The 26,053-nt window shown below is 40.2% G+C and overlaps 1 protein-coding gene across 1 annotated transcript; it reads right to left on the minus strand.

The window, feature by feature from the left end:
* Positions 1-172: 172 nt before the first annotated feature.
* On the minus strand, positions 173-25,548 carry LOC129853115 (arrestin domain-containing protein 3-like). The gene is made up of 6 exons (XM_055918835.1): positions 25,209-25,548; positions 3,628-3,685; positions 3,390-3,537; positions 2,591-2,687; positions 2,112-2,368; positions 173-1,913 (listed from the first exon to the last, which is right to left on the minus strand). Exons 1-6 carry the CDS (start codon positions 25,537-25,539, stop codon positions 1,464-1,466), a joined length of 1,341 nt encoding a protein of 446 aa, XP_055774810.1. The 5' UTR covers positions 25,540-25,548; the 3' UTR covers positions 173-1,463.
* Between the last annotated feature and the right edge of the window lie 505 nt (positions 25,549-26,053).

Raw genomic sequence — 26,053 nt, forward strand, 5'->3', positions numbered from 1 at the left:
TTGGAAGGCTAACATGAAACAGACCTGAAAATGTCTGACATAAACAAACTGTGAACAAAGAATGTGATAGGTAACAAGAGTCTGCCTTCGTGGCCTGTAGAACAATAGAATAGAAACAATGCAATATCACACGCACCTTAAATAAATAAATGAAATAATGGTAGGCCAATGCTTCCTGTGATATATTTAATTAGTTAAACAACAATGGCAGTAGTAGTGCAATTCTGTATTATATCTCAGTGAATACATAATTTGTACAGAATATGTGTTAGCAAGGTGTCCTGGTACATGGGTTTAGATCACAACAATACTGAGTAATTAATGATGCATACATTTTGCATGGCCAAACTAAGGGAACTGTGGTGGTAATCTGGAGGCGAAAGAAACGCACACCTGTTTAGGCGAGGTGTTGGCTAGCGGACTAGAACACTTAAAAAGAAAAGGAGAGCTGCACTCTCTAGGAGCTCAGATGCAATAATTTAATAACCAACGTTGTCAAGGTCTTATCCCCAATAAATTGTCAAGTTCACCCCGTCTCATAGGGAGGGTGACGTGTTCGGTGCCAATATAGAGAAGGGACGAAATAGAGTGGTTCGCATTTGGAAGCGAACCAGTCTATTTCGTCGCTTCCCTATATCCCTAGGAGAGTGAGTGACCTTGACAATTTATTGTTAAAACGAGAGGCTGCCTGGACTTTTGACAATTTATTGTTAAAACGAGAGGCTGCCTGGATTTGTTATTTAAAAACCCTTGCTCCCTTCGGTCTCAACGTAGACTTTGATCTGAAGCCATTCTTGTGATTTTGCTATTCATTGTATCTATTCATGTTTGTAGGCCTATGTAGCCACATTGTATCTATGATCGTCTGCTATCCATTCATGCTTTTTATATGTTCTATTTACATCTGTAAATCAACCAATGACATCAAGCCACACCGGGCCATAATTACAGACACCTGTGTGTCCTTCGAAACTATATAAAGTAGTGATGCACAGTGTTTGGCATTATACCCACAGTCTTTGTCATTATACCCTGATGAAGACAGCTTGTCTGTCGAAACATTGGTTATAAAATGATTGCAACTGAGCACCTAGAGTGTGCTGCTCTCTTTTTCTTTTTTGCTGTGGTGGCAAACCTGGAGTAAAAAAATAAAATAATTCATAAAGGCAGTCAAGAAGGCACCATATGAGTGATCTGAGCATTACATTACATAGTTTAAAAAATGTTGCATCAGACACAAATCCTGGAAGACAGAACTCAGAAGCAGGTGTATATTACAGTAAAAAAAAATCTTTATGGCTCAAAACACAAACATAAATGCTATAGACTTGAAACACTGACGCAAACCTGGCATTTTGTTCCTTCATTAACATAATGTTTACAGGTCTGTTGGTGTGTGCAACAATGACATTGGGAGTGAATCAGTTGCATAACTTCTGTTAAAGATGAGTGTTTATGGTGTATCAGGGTGATGTTTCAGCTGTTGACGGAGGAAAGAGGGAACAATACGACGGGGGTCGGTCTATCTCTTGAGGAGAGGGGTGTGAAAGCATCATCGGGGCAGTCGGGGGTGTATGAAATGGTGGCGCAGTTGGAGGTGGATGCATCATCAAGTGAGTTGGGTATGGGTATGTTGGCTGTGGGTCAGGGGGATAACTTCCTCCCACAGCTGCAGGTTCAGGGTACACTGGCAGGACAGGCGGATATAGGCCTCCCCCTGGACCCGAGGCAGGAGGATATGGTCCAAAGGCTGTATCACAAGGGAAGTCACTGTTGCTTGGACCACCTTTCCCGAATTCTTCAAACCCGAGGACAGGACTGCCTGGTGATAGGTCAGACCGAAAGCAGGAAGGGATAATAGCCAATGGAAACTTGACTTCAGGGTCTGTGGCAAGAGGAACGTCCAAGTATACCTTTAAAACAAACAGCATGTTATGGAGGAGTATTGTCTGACCTGCCTTTTTGCACTGACGTCAATGGTAGATCTGTGTGTGTGTGACTGCGAATGTCAAGTTAATATGCATCACTTGAGCATAAAGCTTATAGTTAAAGCGTTACTTTTCTGTTTAATACTCGGAATATGAAGTGATTGTCCAGACACTTGGATGTACCTTTAGTATGTACTCTACTCTTATGATGTTACAGTTCAGGATGGACAAGTCCTGGTCAGCAGGTATCTTCAATGACCCAGCAACACGTTGTCGGGTGTTGGACGGGATAGGTTCTCTGACTACTTTGCAGACTGTCTGCTCTGCTATCTTTGTGTTGCCAGAAGCAAAGAAAGTAATTTTCTGCTTCAGACTGAATTTGGGCTTAAGGTCACGGGAGGAGTTGTTCTCGATGTTTGCACAGATATTCACAGTCTCACCTGGAGTGGAAAAAGCCACCACAAAATTAAAGACAGTCTGAGATTTCAAATAACCAACACAACAGTGCATTGGCACAGGTCCTGTACAGTTATGTTGAAGACATTACAAATATCGACTAAGCCTTGCATGTGAAAGTTAATTGTGTGATCAGGACACTTATGAGAGACACTTTCATAGTCATTTTCATGTTGCTACATTACAGTACCTGGGATATACATTACCTGGCATATAACCCATCCTTTCAACGTGGACATCCATGGTGACGTGTCCTGAGGTGAATATACCAACTGACTTGTTCTTCACACCATGCTGAGGAGACTTCAACGCAGGATGAGGAAATTATATTATGTTCTATACTATTATGGCACAAGGAAACCAAACCGGGATCTGTACATTCAACCATCCACTTTCACACATAATGTGATGAATAACACCGTACATCCATCCATCCTATAATCAAATGGACTAGATTACCATAAAACTTCAATTAAACGCTGAGTCTCAAATATCCACCTGTCCCTTTTAATAGATGGCATCGGCACACATTTCAGCAAATAACTGCCTGTTTCAAATAAACACAGGGTCTAAATGAATTGTTTATGAGTGAACTTCAGTGAGTACCGTAAAGATAACCCAAAATAAGATAAAGGAGAGCAACATCCTTGCCATGGATGAGACAGCAGTGTCATTTGATATGGTTGGCTCAACTACCGGTGATACAAGGTACAACGAGGCGCAACAAGTGAGAGAATGGTGCTGAAGCGTGAAATCGTGGGTGTATGATAGGCAGCCTAGTCTTTGCAAGTCTGATCTGCGATGGAATTGTTATTATAATCTTTATACTGGCCACAAACATTGTGGCAGTCTTCAACATTTTATTGAGCAAAAGCTGTATTCATTAAGGAAATAGATGTCTGGCTCAAATAAAAGCCTGTCTCTAATAAGCGCCAGTTGTGTTCAGTGATCGAAGCAAATAAACACATGGGCTATTAATTGAAGTTTATGGCACAGATTACACACCATTAGTAGAACATGGTTCAAGTCAGCCTTGGAGACAAAGGTGATTTCCTTCACCAAGTCGCGTGTCTTTAGCCAACCCCTAACCAGCTTGGCTTCCAGTTTGTACACTATCTTGCCATGTGGACCCTTGAAGGATGATGGCATGCTTCTGTAATATAAAAACAGTGTTACATACCACGTAAAACAATATGTCCAATCTGTAGCTATGACTATGAATTTGGCTTGAATTTCCACTTACCCCTCAGGAATTTTGAAACCAAATGGATATCTATGAATCCCAGGGGGGAGTATGTTGTCTGTAACAGAAACCCAATTAGTAATTTCAGTGTTGGGGAAGCTACTTTGAAAATAGAGTTGACCAATTACTTCACACTTGAAGAAGTTAAGCTACACTAGAACTACCCATTTTCCTGTGTTTTATATCATATTATACAACAGCTGATTAAATTGTGTACTAGTTCCAGTAGATGGCTACACCACTGCATGTAAAAAAAAAGTAGGCTAATTAACTACTGAAAACACAACCAAGATTTTAATTTAGTTTATCTACCAAGCTACTACTACATTTTTTTAAACAAAAAAATTACATTTACTGAGGAAAATATGGTGCGCTTGCTAGGTTGTGAAATAGTAGTGGTAGTAATGTTAGTAGGTTTTCATAGGCTGTGTGTTAGCAGGGGTGAAAGTAGATTTAATTTCTTCCTGGTATGGGACATCCTATGTGTGCACACACCAAAAACATTTATGGACCTAATCATAGAATTACATATATAATCTAGGTTTGGGCGATATACCGTTTATACTGTGGGGTCTGCTTGCTACACCACTGCTTATAACTATACTTTAAGTATAACTGTAAGAAATCTAAAATGTGTCAAATAAATTATATTCAGCTCAGGGCTCCAGCTTTGCATTTTGTTTGCTAACTTGCTAGCTATTGTAAGTGGCTAGATATCAAGATCAATTCCTTCTTGGTTACAGCAGAGACATTCCAACCAGAGTATCAGTCTCTTTAGTTTACATTCCACTCCACGCCTTGTCATTACCAAAGAGACTGCCTTTCTACTATCTTCAAATATGAAAATTCTATAATTAATGAGCTCAAGGAGAACAGAAGAGTAGATCCTGATTCGATCACCCTCACAGCTATCCTCCAATCACAACGATTATCTAAATATTGGAACTCTTTAACTTCTACTCTCCACAGAACACCTTGGTATACGGTTGCCATTTTTTGTTTGTCCAAACGAAACCAGTCGGTGAAAAGTTACTAGCTCAGGTTTAAATCTCTTCTGACCCACTGGGAATGTGATGAAAGAAATAAAAGCTGAAATAAATCATTCTCTATACTATTATTCTGACATTTCACATTCTTAAAATAAAGTAGTGATCCAAATTGACCTAATACAGAACATTTTTACTTGGCTGATTTCTTTTGATTTTCCCATGATGCCAAGCAAAGAGCACTGAGTTTGAAGGTAGGCCTTGAAATACATTCACAGGTACACCTCCAATTGACTCAAATTATGTCAATTAGCCTATCAGAAGCTTCTAAAGTCAGGACATACTTTTCTGGAATTTTCAAAGCTGTTTAAAGGCACAGTCAACTTAGTGTATGTAAACTTCTGACCCATTGGAATTGTGATACAGTGAATTATAAGTGAAATAATCTGTCTGTAAACAATTGTTGGAAAAATGACTTGTGTTATGCACAAAGTAGATGTCCTAACCGACTTGCCAAAACTATAGTTTGTTAATAAGAAATTTGTGGAGTGGTTGAAAAACAAGTTTTAATGACTCCAACCTAAGTGTATGTAAACTTCCGACTTCAACTGTGCATACTGCAATTCCAACCACAAAACCTTGTTTTGATTTTAAGACTCAAAATACAACAACTTGCCGAGCTAACAGCTAAATGTTTGTTTTTTACTTTGTTATTGTCACGGTTTTCTTCGTCCTCCTCTGACGAGGAGTAAGAAATGTCGGACCAATGCGCAGCGTGGTATGTGTCCATAATATATTTTAATGATACAAACTAACACAGAAACAAAACAATAAACGATACGTGAAATAGAAACCGAAACAGTTCCATGTGGGACAAACACTGACACAGAAAATAACCACGAAACCCAGGTGGAAAAAAGGCTACCTAAGTATGATTCTCAATCAGAGACAACTAACGACACCTGCCTCTGATTGAGAACCATACCAGGCCAAACGAAAAAACCAACATAGAAAAACAAACATAGATAACCCACCCAACTCACACCCTGACCATACTAAAACAAAGAAATAACAAAAGAACTAAGGTCAGAACGTGACAGTTATAATTCTAATTCTATTTTCAAAGCTTCACATGGTGTCATGGAAAATATTAATATTATTTCCAACAACCACTGAGCAACTCCGCAGTAAATCCAGCTGCATATTGAAGGTTGAAATCAGAGTTTCTAAACCCAGAGACGCAACATCGCAAGACTTCACACAGACTGAGCAGACTAGGCCGGGGTTTGGGGTTTGAGATGTCAATGAGAGAAGTGAAAAAGTATTATTTCGTTGTTAATTTTCTCTAAATCTAAAGGCACAATCTAGATTCGATCCAATGTCTTAAGTAGTTGAACATGTTTTTTACTCAGACCTCGTGAAAGTGACAAACTGACATGTTTTCATTTTCGTTAAAAACAACTTTATATCGAAGGAGTACCTTTGATTTGACGGCCTGCACATGCGCAGTTAGGCGTGAGACGACGTTAGACCGGATGATGTGTTTCTGCGCATGAGCTTATCTAGCCAATGGCGCCATGACATCGCCTACAAGCGTGATTGGGGATTGCTATTGGAGAAGCAGTTTCTGCTTATCTTCATACTGTACTGTCTTTGTTGAGATAGTCCGAGTCGATATTTAAGTAGCAATAAGGAATTCCCTTCGACCACACCCAGAAATTGGGGAAAACAAACATTATTTTGCATTCACCCCCATTGTAAAAGAGTCAACTTCATTGTCGATTTTTTGTTATACAGAAATAACAAAACATGCCGAAAAGCTTCTGTGTTGTTCATTGTAAATGTAACCAGTGGTGTAAAGTACTAAATTACAAATATTTAAAGTACTACTTGAGTAGTTTTTGGGGGTATCTGTACTTTACTTTATTATTTATATTTTGACAACTTTTACTTTTACTTCACTATATACTATATTAAAAACAGATATGTGTTTACTGAACTAAGGTCTTTATCTAAGGCAAAACAGTTTGAATTTTTAACATTGAAACTGCAGTTATCGAAAGCTGTTAACTTAGATTTAATAGGATGTTATAGACCTCCTCATCTGCAAAAGTAGAATCCCTGGATTCTCTGGCTGAACTGATGCGTGGTTGGGTAAAATAAATCACATGTTCCTTTTGGGCAATTTAAACTGGGACTGGTTATCTCCAAACTCCGAGTCCTCAATACTGGGTGATTTAAACTGGGACCGGTTATTTCCAAACTTCGAGGCTATAAGAGGACTGTGCAATACACTGAATTTTACTCAAATTATAAATGTAGTCACAAGACTCAATCCAAAAGATATCTCTAAGTCAACACTTATTGATGTTATTCTAACTAGCAATCTGCATAAATACTTGGCTGTTGGTATTTTCCCTGATGATTTAAGTGATCATTGTGCAGTTCCTTGCATTAGAGACACTAACATCCCCAAAGTGCCCCCTCAGTTCATAATCAAACTAAATTTGAAGCAGTTCTGTGAACAGGCATTCCTGCATTAACTTTATGCATGCAACTGGGATAAGATTGCGCTTATTGCAAACATTGAAGAGGCATTCTCCTATTTTCATTCCATGTTTTCTACTACAGTAGTTCTTCCTGTAAAAGTTGCGTCATACTGCAGCACACTTTGTGGGCTGCCGCAGAATTCTATGGCACGTTATTTAATTGTCAGCCATTGTTGCCATTAATGCTAGTTTGACCACCAGAGGGTATCTTTGAGAAGCATTTGACAGTCTTCAATATTTGCTGTATTAGAGAATTAAAACCCTTTTTTGTAAGAACATAGTATATGGGATTGATTTAAAGAAATGTAGCTTAATTAATTTTATTATTATTATTATGGTGTTCTATTCCAAGAAAAACGAAAAATTAAACCCTCAGGGTTTCCATTAGTACTAAGAGCAAATAATCCTAACATGTCCACAACCTAATTGTAGTCTAACCAATACCCAAACGGAGATTCAGTGAAAATAAAAATCTCATTGATTTATCAAGACCAGTCCCCATGCTTGTCTCAGAGCAGCGCGAAACGGTGCTGAAATAGTTGACCACGCGTGGGTAGGCTATTGCTTCAAATCCTATTGCTTCTAACTTCAATATGCTTTAAATGCCACAATGTCAACAAATAATTGAACACATACAATTCTTAAAACTCTAATGCTTTAATATTGAATAATTTCTGCCCCCCGAATTCATATTCATTATATAAATACGGCCATGTGCACCTTGATATTGGGGGTGTGCCATGTGGACATGTCTAACGGGGAAAGGGGGTGCGCCATGCGGCCATGCCTAACGGGGAAAGGGGGGATGAGCCGGTCGGGCGCAACCCAAGAGACATGGAGATGCGGGGTCAATCCTTCATCAGATGAACTGCAACATGTCGGCTAAAGCGATTTAATTCATGAATGCATTTGAAAGTTTTTAATATTGTAATAGTGAAGAGCAAAACTCTTCTCAAGAGAATTAACATTACAGTTACACCAACTGGTAGGCTAATCACACAATTGTACAAAATGGTAAGAGAACTGGTGAAGAAAGTGAAAATACTGGCAAATCCATAACATTTCCTTGTACAGTAGTTGATCTAATTACATTTAGAGGATTCTAAATTAATATCTAAGGGGCTTTTATACAATTATAATGCAGGGTTAATAAAAAATAACATTTTCAAAATGTGTATGTTTATTAAGTAGTCTTGCTTGTCTCAAAGCAGTGCAAAAACAGTGCTGAAATAGTTGACCACATGTGGGTAGGCTATTGCTTGTTGGGGGGAGGGGGGGTCACACAGTAGCTGGGCTATTAAACTAATCGTTGAATAACAGATCGGCTCTCGGAACTCATTAACACGCGTGACTGTGTGTGTTTCGATATTTCCTCTCTCTCTCTCATGCACTTGCTGTCTTGACCTCTGAATGCTCGGCTATAAAAAGCCAACTGACATTTACTCCTACACTCTAAAAATAAAAGGTTCCTCGAGTATCCTTTAGGGGTTCTTCAAATTGAAACTGTGGGGGAACCCTTATAAGTTCTTTGAAGAACCCTTGAAAAAGGTTCTTCTTCTGGCCTCCCGGGTGGCGCAGTGGTCTAGGGCACTGCATTGCAGTGCTAACTGCGCCACCAGAGTCTCTGGGTTCGCCCCCAGGCTCTGTCGCAGCCGGCCGCGACCGGGAGGTCCGTGGGGCGACGTACAATTGGGCTAGCGTCGTCCGGGTTAGGGAGGGTTTGGCCGGTAGGGATTTCCTTGTCTCATCGCGCTCCAGCGACTACTGTGGCGGGCTGGGCGCAGTGCGCGCTAACCAAGGGGGCCAGGTGCACGGTGTTTCCTCCGACACATTGGTGCGGCTGGCTTCCGAGTTGGAGGCGCGCTATGTTAAAGAAGCAGTGCGGCTTGGTTGGGTTGTGCCTCGGAGGACGCATAGCTTTCGACCTTCGTCTCTCCCGAGCCCGTACGGGAGTTGTAGCGATGAGACAAGATAGTAATTACTAGCGATTGGATACCACGATAATTGGGGAGAAAAGGGGATAAAATTTATATATAAAAAAAAAAAGGTTATTCGAAGCACCCCTTATAATGGTTCCTCAAAGAACCTTTAGGGGTTCATTTTTTTAAACTCCCTGTTCACCCTCCCTCCATTATAAAAACATATTTGAATAATAATAATACATATATTGACAATATTGATTTAAATAATTCATTGTTTATTTAGTACCACCACAAATGTGAATTCATATTTACAAAACAATTTACCAAACAAAACACATTGCAAATTGCAACATTATTTTGAATTTAACCTTTATTTTTTAATAAAAAAAAAATGTTATCCCCTTTTCTCCCCAATTATCGTGGTATCCAATCGCTAGTAATTACTATCTTGTCTCATCGCTACAACTCCCGTACGGGCTCGGGAGAGACGAAGGTCGAAAGCCATGCGTCCTCCGAAGCACAACCCAACCAAGCCGCACTGCTTCTTAACACAGCGCTCCTCCAACCCGGAAGCCAGCCGCACCAATGTGTCGGAGGAAACACCGTGCACCCGCCCCCCTCGGTTAGCGCGCACTGCGCCCGGCCCGCCACAGGAGTCGCTGGAGCGCGATGAGACAAGGATATCCCTACCGGCCAAACCCTCCCTAACCCGGACGACGCTAAGCCAATTGTGCGTCGCCCCACGGACCTCCCGGTCGCGGCCGGCTGCGACAGAGCCTGGGCGCGAACCCAGAGACTCTGGTGGCGCAGCTAGCACTGCGATGCAGAATTTAACCTTTATTTAACTAGGCAAGTCAGTCAAGAACAAATTCTTATTTACAATGATGACCTAGGAACGGTGGGTTAACTTCCTTGTTCAGGGGCAGAACGACAGATTTTTAACTTGTCAGCTCAAGGATTCAATCTTGCAACCTTACGGTTAACTAGTCCAACGCTCTAATCACCTGCCTCACGAGGAGCCCGCCTGTTACGCGAATGCAGTAAGAAGCCAAGGTAAGTTGCTAGCTAGCATTAAACTTATCTTATAAAAACCAATAAATCAATCAATCATAATCACTAGTTATAACTACACATGGTTGATGATATTACTAGTTTATCTAGCGTGTCCTGCGTTGCATATAATCGATGCAGTGCGCATTCGCGAAAAAGGACTGTCGTTGCTCCAACATGTACCTAACCATAAACATCAATGCCTTTCTAAAAATCAATACACAGAAGTATATATTTTTAAACCTGCATATTTAGCTAAAAGAAATCCAGGTTAGCAGGCAATATTAACCAGGTGAAATTGTGTCACTTCTCTAGCGTTCATTGCACGCAGAGTCAGGGTATATGCAACAGTTTGGGCCGCATGGCTCATTGCGAACTAATTTGCCAGAATTTTACGTAATTATGACATAACATTGAAGGTTGTGCAATGTAACAGGAATATTTAGACTGATGGATGCCACCCGTTAGATAAAATACAGAACGGTTCCGTATTTCACTGAAAGAATAAATGTTTTGTTTTCGAGATGATAGTTTCCGGATTCGACCATATTAATGACCTAAGGCTCGTATTTCTGTGTGTTATTATGTTATAATTAAGTCTATGATTTGATAGAGCAGTCTGACTGAGCGATGGTGGGCACCAGCAGGCTGGTAAGCAATAATTCAAACAGCATTTGTGCGTTTTGCCAGCAGCTCTGCTGATTATGAATTCAAGCCTATCAACTCCCGAGATTAGGCTGGTGTAACCGATGTGAAATGGCTAGCTAGTTAGCGGGGTGCGCGCTAATAGCGTTTCAAACGTCACTCGCTCTGAGACTTAGAGTAGTTGTTCCCCTTGCTCTGCATGGGTAACGCTGCTTCGAGGGTGGCTGTTGTCGATGTGTTCCTGGTTCGAGCCCAGGTAGGAGCGAGGAGAGGGACGGAAGCTATACTGTTACACTGGCAATACTAAAGTGCCTATAAGAACATCCAATAGTCAAAGGTATATGAAATACAAATGGTATAGAGAGAAATAGTCCTATAATTCCTATAATAACTACAACCTAAAACTTCTTACCTGGGAATATTGAAGACTCATGTTAAAAGGAACCACCAGCTTTCATATGTTCTCATGTTCTGAGCAAGGAACTTAAATGTTAGCTTTCTTACATGGCACATATTGCACTTTTACTTTCTTCTCCAACACTTTGTTTTTGCATTATTTAAACCAAATTGAACATGTTTCATTATTTATTTGAGGCTAAATTGATTTTATTGATGTATTATATTAAGTTAAAATAAGTGTTCATTCAGTATTGTTGTAATTGTCATTATTATAAATACATTTTAAAAATCGTCCAATTAATCGGTCAAGACGCCAGCAGAGTAAGTAGACCTATATGTAGTAAAATAAAGGTTAAATAGAAATAAATAAGACCTACAACACTTTTAACAGCACATTACTCAACACTAGTCACCCACGGTAGGCCAAGGGTATATCAAAAAATATTTTTTCAACGACATGACTCTCCGCCAATAAGAAAATTTAGAGGATTGTAGGATTCTAAATTAATATCTAAGGGGCATTTTTCATTAGGGCAAAACTGATCTGTGATAATATCTAAGGGGCTTTTATATAATTATAATGCAGGGTTCATAATAATAATATTCGATTTTTTATAAAATCGACTAACCCGGATGACGCTGGGCCAATTGTGCACCGCCTTATGGGACTCCCAAACAAGGTCAGATAGGATACAACCTGGTTTCGAACCAGGGAGTGTAGTGATGCCTCTTGCACTGACATGCAGGGCCATAGACCACTGCGCCACTCTGGAGCCATGACCAATATGACCAATATACAGTACCGTTCAAAAGTTTGGGGTTACTTAGAAATGTCTTTGTTTTTGAAAGAAAAGCACATTTTTGTAAATTAAAATAACATCAAAATGATCAGAAATACAGTGTAGACATTGTTAATGTTGTAAATGACTATTGTAGCTGGAAACAGCTGATTTTTTATGGAATATCTACGTAGGCGTACAGAGGCCCATTATCAGCAACCATCACTCCTATGTTCCAATGGCACGTTGCGTTAGCTAATCCAAGTTTATCATTTTAAAAGGCTAATTGATCATTAGAAAACCCTTTTGCAATTATGTTAGTACAGCTGAAAACTGTGGTACTGATTAAAGAAGCAATTAAACTGTCCTTCTTTAGAAGGGTTGTGTATCTGGAGCATCAGCATTTGTGGGTTCGATTACAGGCTCAAAATGGCCAGAAACAAAGTACTTTCTTCTGAAACTTGTCAGTCTATTCTTGTTCTGAGAAATTAAGGCTATTCCATGCGAGAAATTGCCAAGAAACTGAAGATCTCGTACCTCAGGTACCTCAGGTTTTGGAGCCAAGCATAGTACAATTACTGCAGGTTGTAGTTGATATTCTAGATGCTCAGGACAAGAAAAATCACAGTGTTTCACTTTTTATTGACTTATAGAAGGCATTCGACACCGTTGACCATGCCCTGCTGTTGTATCGACTAAAAAAGGTTGGTTTAAGTGTTGATGCATTGGATTGGTTCCAAAACACCTTTCTGACAGAACACAGTGTGTAGCACAGGGTATGAGAGTATGACATCTGAGTTTCGAAGGCTTACAAAAGGAGTTCCCCAGGGCTCAATTTTAAGTCAGATCCTTTTTACTCTGTATATAAATGATATAGGGAAGACGGTTGACTCTGCAAATCTCCATCTGTATGCTAATGACACAATTGTTTATTCTAGCGCATCTAATATTGAGAAGGCTTTTCAGGACTTACAGTTGGCTTTTAATGTTATTCAAAGGCAGCTTTTCAAATTGAAACTTGTGCTTCATGCAAGGAAAACAAAATGTATGATTTTCTCTTCCCTGAAAGTAAACAGATGGAGTCACATGCAGATGTTAACTATAAAAGGCCAGCAAATTGATAGCAAATTGATAGGGTCACCTCCTATAAGTATCTTGGGATGTGGTTAGATGAAAAGCTGAATTTTAAACAACACATTGATAACTTGACCAAGAAACTGAAGATGAAATTGGGTTTCTATTTTAGGAACAAATTTTGCTTTTCAATGTTAGTCAGAAAGGATCTTGTTCACTTAAAAAAAAAATACAGAGCGTTGCACCTGATTGGCTCAGTTTTCTGTCATGATTGGCTCAGTTTTCTGTCACTCATGGGACAGTATGTCATCACCAATTCTAAGGTCAGAGCTTGAACATTTTAGGCCCTTGGGTTCTGCCATAGAGTTATATTAGAAGTGCCCATCAAAGAAGGTCATTGGCCACATCAAATCACGTTATATCTATAGTAGCTTTGATTGGACTGATCATGTCAACATCTTACTTTCAAAGTCTTAGCTAGCAGTCATCATCAGTTGTCATCAAGTTGACAATCTACTGGAAAATCCTTTTTAATCCTTGTCATATGAAGAGAAATCATAGATAAAACGTATTGGTGCTCATCGGCCATTGTACATAAAGATTACACAACAAGTTGGAAATCGCAAATTCAACAAATGAGTTGTTTGGAAGTGTAACGAGTCCTGTGTGTTGCTGGTGAGAGTCAGGCGAAGGACAGCAGATACGAGTAAAAAAAACGTGCTTTACTCAAAAAAGACAAATATACAAAGTAACATATTGACCACCCACAGACGGACCGAAATTACAATAAACAATTACTCACAAAAATCATGTGGGGAACAGAGGGTTAAATAATGAACAAGTGATTGTGGGATTGACAACAGGTGTGTGAAACAAAGAGAAAACTAATGGAAAATGAAAAGTGGATCGGCAGTAGCTAGATAGCCGGTGACGTCGACCGCCGAACGCTGGCCCGAACAAAAAGAGGGACCGACTTTGGCGGAAGTCGTGACAGGAAGGAATCAGTGGCTAACTACAAGCGTTGCTAAGAAACCACTAACGTTGTGTTTTTTCCCCTGAGTTCCCACCATAAATCCAGAGAATGCCAGACTTTGATGACAACATTTTTCAACAAAGGAACGCTGCACCACCTGCACAAGGAGAGTCCAAAAATGTATTGTATGCTGCTGCATAAACGATGTAATATGCCAGGGAGAAATGTATACTGTAGCTAAGAAAGTAATACTAAGTGTATGTTGTGTAGTAAGCTGTTAGTAGCCCATGTACCTCAACCTAATAATTTGGTCTATTTTCACCAACACGGTGTTGTAAACATATTGTTCATGGCCCGGTGTCTGCTTGTTTGGCTACTTTTTTTGTACAGCTTTGACAGTGCTACTGATAGTAGTGGTGGTGCTTGGCTACAGCTTGACAGTGCTACTGATAGTAGTTGTGGTGCTTGGCTACAGCTTTGACAGTGCTACTGATAGTAGTTGTGGTGCTTGGCTTGCACGTGCAAATTCAGCACACACAACATTCTATAATAGAATTGTGTTATTTGACGTGTCAAATTAAAAGCTTATTTAACACGTCAAATAGTGTTAAAGGACCTGTATCTTCTTTGACATGCAAAGACCCAAACGGCGTTCAATGGGCCTCATCCTAATCATTTGGTCTATTTTCACCTCTTAATTTTGCCTACTGTTGTGGTGCACAAATAGCCTATAACCTGTTTTAGAGAAATGTAATCATTGAATATTGTCTGTTTATATGCCCCATTTATTTATCCTACGGTTCTGACTTGGTGTACAGGGAGAACACTGTAAGAACAACCCATGTTCTGAATTCTGTCGCTGTACATTTAAAAAGTGCTGAACAATCAATCAATCAATCAATTTTATTTTATATAGCCCTTCGTACATCAGATAATATCTCGAAGTGCTGTACAGAAACCCAGCCTAAAACCCCAAACAGCAAGCAATGCAGGTGTAGAAGCACGGTGGCTAGGAAAAACTCCCTAGAAAGGCCAAAACCTAGGAAGAAACCTAGAGAGGAACCAGGCTATGAGGGGTGGCCAGTCCTCTTCTGGCTTCTGGCTGAACAAATAGTTATATTGACTACGTCCGTCGTCGCTTGCTCATTAATGTCTTAATCGAAATTATGGATTGCCTCTTATCCGTTTGTCGTCCCCTTATGCCATAGTTCGTACATCTCAATTGTCACTAGAAACCACATTTGTTTTAGCAAGTCTGCCATATCAGCTATGTTTTTATGTGTAGTGGCTTTGTTGGCATGCATCCCACATTTTTTTTTTGCCCCACCAAGATTTACATGCTAAAATAGCCCTTGAAAATTACTCAAGTAAAAGTGAAAGTCACCCAGTAAAGTATTACTTGAGTAAAAGTCTAAAAGTATTTGGTTTTAAATATAATAAAGTATATAAAGTAAATGTAATTGCTAAAATATACTTAAGTATCAAAAGTAAAAGTAAAAATATGAATAATTTCAAATTCCTTATATTAAGCAAACCAGTAGGCACATTTTTTTAATTTATGGACAGCCAGGGGCACACTCCAACACTCAGACATAATTTACAAACTAAGCATTTGTATTTAATGAGTCGCCACTGGCCATTTTCTATTAAGGCATCTATCCTTTTACTCAAGTATGACAATTGGGTACTTTTTCCACCACTGCATGTAACCGGGTCAAACACCCCAATCTACAGTTCGCAATGATCCCACATAAGGAAATAAAGCCTGTGAGAAGAGACCTGTAGCTTCAGGCTATTCGGTGTGGGAAATATGGGCACACAGTGTCCAAGTAGGCTACACGTAGCTATGTGTGTGGAAAACATTCCATTCCAGGTAAGACATTTAACTTGTTTAGTATAGTCCTTTTGTAACTCCACTCACTACTTGTAGCTGTATAGTCTGTTTGTTTGTGTTGTTGGGTAGCTAGCTAGCACTCACTTACTCACGTGGCATGATGGAAGCCACAATATTACATTTTTCTAAGTAGTGAGAACGCTTGGGAGCAGGCAATGTTGAAAAGTAATCTTTAGACATGTTGTACTTTTCTTAAATGTAGTTTTGTAATTGACTAAAAGAAGCAGACAACAAGAAAATTGCGTTTGAAAAAGTTCAAGTTTTTGCTGTGAGCCAATGGGGTAACCTAGGTAACCACAGGTTGTGCGCTCTGAATGCTCAGAGAGCGAAACGAGATGGGTGGGGCTAAAGCTTAAGAGGGTGTGAACGATGATGAATGGGTGGAAACAAAGAAGAGCTCTTCACTAGATATCAAAACATTCAAAGGCCATTTTCTCAAAAGTGAGTTTACAAGTTTATCAACTTTCAAAGCAGAATTTATTTCCCATTGTAGCTCTGAGTCTCTACTTTTATCCATTGTAATAACCACAATTTAAAATGTTGCTACATAAGACCGGATCCAGGTGGTGAGTCACATATCAGTTTATCTGTAGAGATTTTTTTTTAAATTGTCAGAAAGATAGGAATACATTGAAATTAGCATAAACATTTAAGTAATACATTAAGTGTAACAGTATTAATTCTTCCGCTCAATGAAAGAGAAAGTAAATCCCAGGGTTCAAGATCCTGTTTCAGGCGGCGTGTTAAGGGAGAGAAATTGGCTTTATAGAGATTTTGAAATCGTGTGCGACCCAAATTCCCAAGTATTTCAATTTCAGTGTGATCACTCTGAAGGGCACATGACTAAAATAAATTTACATGGCAGAAGGATTAATAGGCATCAATTCACTTTTTTGCAGATAAACCTTTACACCCGGATATTTTACCAAGTGTCTTTAGTAGATCCTGGATCTGTGGAAGACCAGATAAAGGGTCACCATATATAATAGCATGTCATCCACATAGAGTGAGACTTTATGCTCTAAGCCTCCTCTTCGAAAACCGTTGATAGTGGTGTTATTACATATTGCTATGGTTAAAGTAGGACTGTGCGATATGGCCCAAATATCACATCATGGGATAAAAAATAAAGAAAATTGGACGGAATGATGGTATTTGACGGTTTTTGAATAATACATTTCCAAATTTGCTTCATGAGTAATGCGTGACCCTAGGGTGGCAACACATACATTCTAAGTCATTTTAATGGTCTTTCTCCATTCTCCATTAAACTTCAACCTAAAATGATTTTCTGCATTTTCATCAGTTTCTGCATTTTCTACACTCATTAGAGATCATTTCCACACTGCCACGTAGGCACGATATGGGCAAACAATCTAGGCCTTATTTTAACCAAATGTTGCAATTGCGATATGACTTGCGATTTAGAGTTAAACACTTGGGTGAACTGTTGGAATCATGGACATATAATGATTATTCTAATTCTATAGTTAGAATATAAGAGTGGGCACTTTGAACACAGTGTTGTTTGACATGACAATAATGAAAATACCAGGGAGGCGTTATTGTGATAGAATAGGAACCAAAGTTTTGATAAGTGTTTCCTGGGGGACCTTATAATACACTGCTCAAAAAAATAAAGGGAACACTTAAACAACACAATGTAACTCCAAGTCAATCACACTTCTGTGAAATCAAACTGTCCACTTAGGAAGCAACACTGATTGACAATAAATTTCACATGCTGTTGTGCAAATGGAATAGACAAAAGGTGGAAATTATAGGCAATTAGCAAGACACCCCCAAAACAGGAGTGATTCTGCAGGTGGTGACCACAGACCACTTCTCAGTTCCTATGCTTCCTGGCTGATGTTTTGGTCACTTTTGAATGCTGGCGGTGCTCTCACTCTAGTGGTAGCATGAGACGGAGTCTACAACCCACACAAGTGGCTCAGGTAGTGCAGTTCATCCAGGATGGCACATCAATGCGAACTGTGGCAAAAAGGTTTGCTGTGTCTGTCAGCGTAGTGTCCAGAGCATGCAGGCGCTACCAGGAGACAGGCCAGTACATCAGGAGACGTGGAGGAGGCCGTAGGAGGGCAACAACCCAGCAGCAGGACCGCTACCTCCGCCTTAGTGCAAGGAGGTGCACTGCCAGCGCCCTGCAAAATGACCTCCAGCAGGCCACAAATGTGCATGTGTCAGCATATGGTCTCACAAGGGGTCTGAGGATCTCATCTCGGTACCTAATGGCAGTCAGGTTACCTCTGGCGAGCACATGGAGGGCTGTGCGGCCCCACAAAAAAATGCCACCCCACACCATGACTGCCCCATCGCCAAACCGGTCATGCTGGAGGATGTTGCAGGCAGCAGAACGTTCTCCACGGCGTCTCCAGACTCTGTCACGTCTGTCACATGTGCTCATGTGCTCAGTGTGAACCTGCTTTCATCTGTGAAGAGCACAGGGCTCCAGTGGCGAATTTGCCAATCTTGGTGTTCTCTGGCAAATGCCAAACGTCCTGCACGGTGTTGGGCTGTAAGCACAACCCCCACCTGTGGACGTCGGGCCCTCATACCACCCTCATGGAGTCTGTTTCTGACCGTTTGAGCAGACACATGCACATTTGTGGCCTGCTGGAGGTCATTTTGCAGGGCGCTGGCAGTGCACCTCCTTGCACTAAGGCGGAGGTAGCGGTCCTGCTGCTGGGTTGTTGCCCTCCTACGGCCTCCTCCACGTCTCCTGATGTACTGGCCTGTCTCCTGGTAGCGCCTGCATGCTCTGGACACTACGCTGACAGACACAGCAAACCTTTTTGCCACAGTTCGCATTGATGTGCCATCCTGGATTAACTGCACTACCTGAGCCACTTGTGTGGGTTGTAGACTCCGTCTCATGCTACCACTAGAGTGAGAGCACCGCCAGCATTCAAAAGTGACCAAAACATCAGCCAGGAAGCATAGGAACTGAGAAGTGGTCTGTGGTCATCACCTGCAGAATCACTCCTGTTTTGGGGGGTGTCTTGCTAATTGCATATAATTTCCACCTTTTGTCTATTCCATTTGCACAACAGCATGTGAAATTTATTGTCAATCAGTGTTGCTTCCTAAGTGGACAGTTTGATTTCACAGAAGTGTGATTGACTTGGAGTTACATTGTGTTGTTTAAGTGTTCCCTTTATTTTTTTGAGCAGTGTATTTGGCTACGTTGAACGTTTTCTCTTCGCTACTTCATGTAGCTAACATTCTTGCTTCACGTATTCCTCTTTGATTTAGAAGATACTGTTGCACAAACAACAGGCTGTATAGCTAATGACGTTTGCTCTGACATTTATTAGCTAGCTAGCCAGCTAACTAGTGATTAGCATTAGCGGCTAACAAGATTTAGGCCAAAATTGCCAAGAAAAGACAAACTAGCTGTTTGAAGATGTAAGAAACAAAAACTAATAATGTAATTATAGAACACTAGTGGATTTATATTAAGAAGCAAAGTGAAAACAGCATCGTTGTCATCAACATTGTTGCATGTGCTGCATTGACCATGCAGATCGAAAGCAAGTGTCTGATGTTCTGTTGTTCAAGGAACAACAAAGGCGCTCCTTGAGTGACGGGGCGGGGAGCGGTATGGAGAGACAAGGAGCAGAGAGAGATGACTCAAGTAGGGAAGTAAGCTATAAAAATGGACGTTACACACGGCACATCACATTTAACAAACCAGACCTTCAAATACCATTATAGAAGGTAAAGTAAATACCCAAACCGGTCCGTGCATCAATACCAGTATATCGTAAAATACGATATATCACCCAGCCCTAGGCTAAAGGCTCGACTGCAAATTACAAACAGTTTAGGGAACAGAGGACAACCCTGTCTTATCCCTCGATGAAGTTGGAGATTAAAGGTTATTATTTGTGTGCACTGCAGAAATAGGGGAGGAGTAAAGGACTTTGATCCAGGATATAAAATTGAGGATAAAAAATATAATCCCACTTCATCTGATCAAATGCCTTCTCAGCATCAAGTGATACCAATATCTCTGGAGTGACAGATGAAGCGGGATTATAAAGTATATTATAAAGATGTCTGATATTGAAAAAAGAATGATGATTTTTAATGAATCCAGTTTGATCTGTAGAGATAATGGAGGGAAGGACTGATTCAAAACGGCGGGCAATCATCTTAGAAAGTATCTTTACATTGCAATCTAATAAAGAAAGTGTCCTATATGAACCCCAAGTTTTCTATTCCTTTTTCAGAATAAGTGAAATACATGCCTGTGTCATTGTTGAGGGTAGTGTTTGAGGAGAATGATTCCTTAAAATGGAAAGCAAGAGAGGAGAAAGTTGATCAGATTTATATATATTTTTGAATTCCCTCGGAAATCCGTTGAGCCCAGAGGATTTACCACACTGCATAGATTTAATTGCCTACACAATCTCTTCTATAGAGAACTGTTCTTCAAATTTAGCAGCTATATCAGGTTCAACTGTAGGAATATCTAAGTTCTCAAAGAAGGTGTCATATAAGGTAGCATTACCAGCGGATTCCGAAGTGTATAATTGTGAGTAAAAGTTATGAAAGAATTAATTGATCTCTAAATGGTCAATACATTTGTTACCCAACTTGTAATTTATCTCAGGTATGGTTTGATTTGCGCTTCTCTGACGCAGCTGTTCATAATTTTGTATCAAGATTTACTAATTCGATTTTCAGCTTGTCGAGTTGAAAGAAGAGCAAACTATGTCTGAAGTGTCAAACGTTGTTTTAGTACGCCTGCGGATGAAGAGTGTGAAATGGCCATATCCATATCCAAGATTTTATTTGTAAGGTCCCCAAGGTGTTGAATATTGCACTTCCTTAATCTTGCAATGTATGAAACAATTTGGCCCCTTAGATAAGCCTTCATTGATTCCCATACTGTTGTAGGAGACATTCTAGGGGTTTGATAAAGCTCAAACAGCTCAATTTGAGATGACATAAAAGCAACAAAGGTTTCATCTGATAGCAGTAGTGAGTTAAGCCCCAAGGGAGATCATTTTGCTATGTATTTGGTATAAGTAGTTTCATAGTAAGGGAAGAAGTATCTGAAATGACTATAGTTTGGTAATCACACTCTGTGATAAGTGGCAGAAATCTATTGTCTAGGAAAGGGTAGTGTATATGTGAGAAGGCCTTATGAACTGGCGAGAAAAAATAATACTCCCTAGCTGTGGGATTGCGGAAACGCCACTCATCAGATATGCTATATGTCTTAAGAAATAGCTGAATTGCGAGTACTGTCTTTGATGGAGATGATACCCTAGGAGAGCTACGATCCAGATTGGGTGACAGTAGGTGGTGATATGAATTGTGTACTATTAGGTGGTGTGTATCCATATTTGGTAATTGAGAAAATACATTTGTGGAGAATGAACTGTTATCCCAATTTATTGCATAAATGTTAGCTAAGATAACAGGTGTACTATACAGTCTTCCTACTACAATAATGAAATGGCCTGCTGAGTCTGCCTCTACACTTGACATTGCGAACGATATGTTCTTACTAATTAAAATGGCATTTCCTCCAGTTTTAGAATTAAAATTGGAATGATATGACTGACTGATCCACCATCCTTTTAAACGAGTGTAGTCAAAATTGCGGGGATGTGTCTCCTGAAGAAAGGCAATATCTACTTTAAGTTGATTTGAAGGCCCAAGAACCCTTTTACGTTTCACTGGGTGATTTAAAAGATTAACATTCCAGCAAAAGTGACCGAGCAACCAGCTGTCTCTCTAATGATATTAGGCCTAGCCATGTAAAGTCAGGTGGGAAAATTATAAATGCCAGATGACAATAAGAACTGACCCATTCATTTTTTTTTCTCTCCAAAAAGAGCAACTGAAAAAACGAAAGTTGAAAACAATACTCTGAAGTCTGGTATGAAAAAGAAAACCACCCTGGTCACGTAATAGAACAAGGTAACATCTAATCCTCACGCAAAGATATCCACACATGGAGTGTTTATAGTGGGGAACACTAAACCTAACAAAATCAACCGATGGTACCGGCAACGTTCACTAACGTTACCTAATAATGACCTCAACTGATGCCACTGGCAACGATATATCTAAAAAAGAGTGACCGAGACTGCAGTGCTAGACAGATTCGTCCATTTCCCTAATCGCCAAATATGTGAACAGACAGCCATTTGCCATTTGCTTGAGACTGATGAAGTAGAACTTGAGCCCGGGTCCTCAGCCACCCCCATGATCCTGATATTGGATCTTCACATATGACTTTATAAATTCATGCATTGTTCCTTAAGGCTAGCCATATCAGTTTCCAGCTTCTTAACCGTGGTTTGCAGCGTAGTCATGTCCTCCGAACATGTTGACAAGCCTTGTTCTATGTCAGAGACGGTTCTCTTTACTGTATCCAGTTCAGTGCAAACAGTTGCCGTATGCTTTATGAGTTCATTCTTGACTGCTTGTAACTCCGATTTAATAAAATTTAAGTCCTCACTGAGCACCTCTTTGAGCTCTGACTTGAGTGTATATGAAATGCCCGCTCTGAGGGCCACAAGCATCTCTGCCTTCAAATCCTCTGTGTCCATTTTTTCGCCGAGCCGAGGGGAGAAGCTGCTGCTGCCACTTGTTGAAGAACTCGAGCTCCTCGTCTTGGGTCTAGTGTTGTCTGTTTTGCCAGTGACTCCGCTGAACGTTTGCAGGTTATACGCCATTTACGAGTTAAAACAGAAATCTAAGTTGAACAAAGTATTGCACGTCATTCAAAGGCTATGTTTCCTAGCTCTTTTTGGGTCAAAGTGCAAATAAACCATTAAATAAATGCAATTTCAGCAGGACCTCTGTAAAAATGGGACCTACTCCACGGCTTGCTCGCTAGCGCCGCATTTTGGGGTGGTTTGTACACTATACAATTGAAGTCGGAAGTTTACATACACCTTAGCCAAATAAATTTTAACTCAGTTTTTGACAATTCCTGACATTTAATCCTAGTAAAAATTCCTGTCTTAGGTCAGTTAGGGTCACCACGTTATTTTAAGAATGTGAACTGTCAGAATAATAGTAGAGAGAATAATTTATTTAAGCTTTTATTTATTTCATCACATTCCCAGTGGATCAGAAGTTAACATACACTCAATTAGCATTTGGTAGCATTCCCTTTAAATTGTTTAACTTGGGTCAAACGTTTCAGGTAGCATTCCACAAGCTTCCCACAATAAGTTGGGTGAATTTTGGCCCATTCCTCCTGACAGAGCTGGTGTAACTGAGTCAGGTTTGTAGGCCTCCTTGCTCGCACACGCTTTTTCAGTTCTGCCCACAAAATGTTACTGTGGGGAGAACAAGTATTTGATACACTGCCGATTTTTCAGGTTTTCCTACTTACAAAGCATGTAGAGGACTGTCATTTTTATCATAGGTACACTTCAACTGTGAGAGACGGAATCTAAAACAAAAATCCAGAAAATCACATTGTATGATTTTTAAGTAATTAATTTGCTGTCGTTCTGGGATTGAGTTGCACTTTTCGCACCAAAGTCCGTTCACCACGCAGTATGACGGCTGCGTGGTCCCATGGTGTTTATACTTGCGTACTATTGTTTGAACAGATGAACATGGTACCTTCAGGCATTTGGAAATTTCTTCCAAGGATTTTTTATTTATTTATTTTTATTTTACCGTTATTTTACCAGGTAAGTTGACTGAGAACACGTTCTCATTTGCAGCAACGACCTGGGGAATAGTTACAGGGGAGAGGAGGGGGATGAATGAGCCAATTGTAAACTGGGGATTATTAGGTGACCATGATGGTTTGAGGGCCAGATTGGGAATTTAGCCAGGACACCGGGGTTAACACCCCTACTCTTACGATAAGTGCCATGGGATCTTTAATGACCTCAGAGAGTCAGGACACCCGTTTAACGTCCCATCCGAAAGACGGCACCCTACACAGGGCAGTGTCCCCAATCACTGCCCTGGGGCATTGGGATATTTTTTAGACCAGAGGAAAGAGTGCCTCCTACTGGCCCTCCAACACCACTTCCAGCAGCATCTGGTCTCCCATCCAGGGTCTCAATTTTATACACCTGTCAGCAACGGGTGTGGCTGAAATAGCCAAATCCACTTTCAGAGTCAGTAGAAAGGCCTCTTTAGTGTCCTAAGTTTTCATAACTGTGACCTTAATTGCCTACCGTCTGTAAGCTGTTAGTGTCTTAACGACCATTCCACAGGTGCATGTTCAAAAAAAAATTATTGTTCATTGAACAAGCATAGGAAACAGTGTTTCAACCCTTTACAATGAAGATCTGTGAAGTTATTTGGATTTTTACAAATTATCTTTGAAAGACAGGGTCCTGAAAAAGGGATGTTTATTTTTTGCTGAGTTTATTTTCCTTTCCTTATAGAACCACATAGATTACGTCTATTTCTGCTAATGCATGGTGATGAACTAGAGAACAAAACTCTGTATATGGACACATCTGCCTGGTTCTTGCTGGACTGCCTGTAGTGGGGTCAGCCCAAAGTAGAGTCAGCATTGTCACTAGCAGGTGAGGGCATCTACAGCCAACCGCTCAGATGGCTCCAGCTAGCCGTTATTACACAACCTATTCCAGACCGGTCTGCACGTTTTAAAGTTTGAATGGCGTTTCTATCTTCAACAGTGGAAGACTAGTTGAATTGTATGACCATTGAAATACATTGGGATTGATGCAAATATGGTTGTAGTGTAACAAGTATTAGTAGTACCACAGTTTTTTTCAAGCAACCTGACCAGGACGTTTTTATGTTGTTTTGGTGTTGATAGCTTTTACGCACGCTACATATAGGTGGCAACGGAATAATAATACAAAGTATAAACAGTTGTGATTGGCATTCAGCAAGCACAGTTAATTACTAGTTAATTGAAGTACATGTAGTTCACTCCTCCCCCAACATAAGCTATAAAAATAAAGAGAGTCGCACACTCAATACATAAACTCCAAGTAATTGATTGGGTATTAAAGAAGGCACAGTGGTGCCGAAACGTTAGTGATTTACCCTATACATTACTGGGAGTTTATTTATAGAGTGTACGACTCCCTTTATTTAAATGTATTTTATAGCTTATAGTTTATTCGCCGTTAGTCAGCACCTCTACATATAAATACTTGTATATGGTCGTGCGCCAGTTTGTTTTTTATTCAAAAATTGGATAACTGACATCGCGCCTGTGCGCCGGCAGGATACACGGGGTGGGGTCATTGAGGTATACAGATTGGGAGGGGTAGGTTATAGTAAACAATTAAAAACACAAAATCTCGCCTAGACTTACCTTTAGGAGATTCATTAATCATAAACGTCTTAAGTTTGAAATATCGATTGTGAGCAGAGTGAGTCCTAGTGTGGTCTTTCGTACGTGTCGTCCAATGGACATTTGCGTCCCCTTTGGCTTTGATGAAAAGGCTTTCCACTTTGGTTTCCTTTATTAACTCCAAAGTAATTCTTCCAAATATACAGTCGCCTTCGGAAAATGTATCATGTTCATTAATAACATCGTAACTCAAGTCAAACGTTTTTACTGAAGGCATTTTCGACTGTTTCATATGAACTTTTCTGAAGCCAATTTCCGCTAGCTTTAGCCTACTCACAAATAGTGATGTCATTGTCGTGGGACTGTACACAGGGATACCGCAGACTAAAAAAATACAAATAAATAAATATACCGCAGACTATACTCTACTGCCCCCCAGTGTAAAGGGTTTTGTCTAGAAGGGATAGGCTACAGTTTAGGTCAATGTCGACTTTTCGTAGCAGGTTAGGATAATTAGTTGAAGGTTAGCGAAAATGCTAAATGCAACTTTTGATGTCAAATTTGACAAAAGCTGTATCCCATGTAGACATGACCAGTGTAAAACGACTATACTGTTACCCAGTGTAGGCTAATGTGTGAATCGGAGATTATTTTTCTATATCCATAGGGATTCGTCTACAGTATGTGGAAAGCACTGGCCTAGGTTAGGTGTTGAGCTAACCCAACTAAAATCCAACCAAGAGTCCAACTAAAATCTCAAATTGCCCGCTTGGCACAAACTGCCATGAGGGTCATAAGAGTGAGGCAGCATTCCTCCCTGCAAACCATTTTGATACTGTTCTACCCGAGCTTCTACTGCACTCCTT

This window comes from Salvelinus fontinalis, chromosome 4 (genome assembly GCF_029448725.1).
Source record: "Salvelinus fontinalis isolate EN_2023a chromosome 4, ASM2944872v1, whole genome shotgun sequence".
NCBI classification, from domain to species: Eukaryota; Metazoa; Chordata; class Actinopteri; order Salmoniformes; family Salmonidae; genus Salvelinus; species Salvelinus fontinalis.

Excerpts from the sequence above, each read along its gene's own strand:
- LOC129853115 (XM_055918835.1), bottom strand. The coding sequence starts at position 25,539 with ATGACATCACTATTTGTGAGTAGGCTAAAGCTAGCGGAAATTGGCTTC. Across the intron at positions 2,688-3,389 it reads TGAACCATGTTCTACTAATG|TCTCCTCAGCATGGTGTGAA; the intron begins GTGTGTAATCTG and ends CCTGCGTTGAAG. Across the intron at positions 2,369-2,590 it reads AAGGATGGGTTATATGCCAG|GTGAGACTGTGAATATCTGT; the intron begins GTAATGTATATC and ends TTTCCACTCCAG.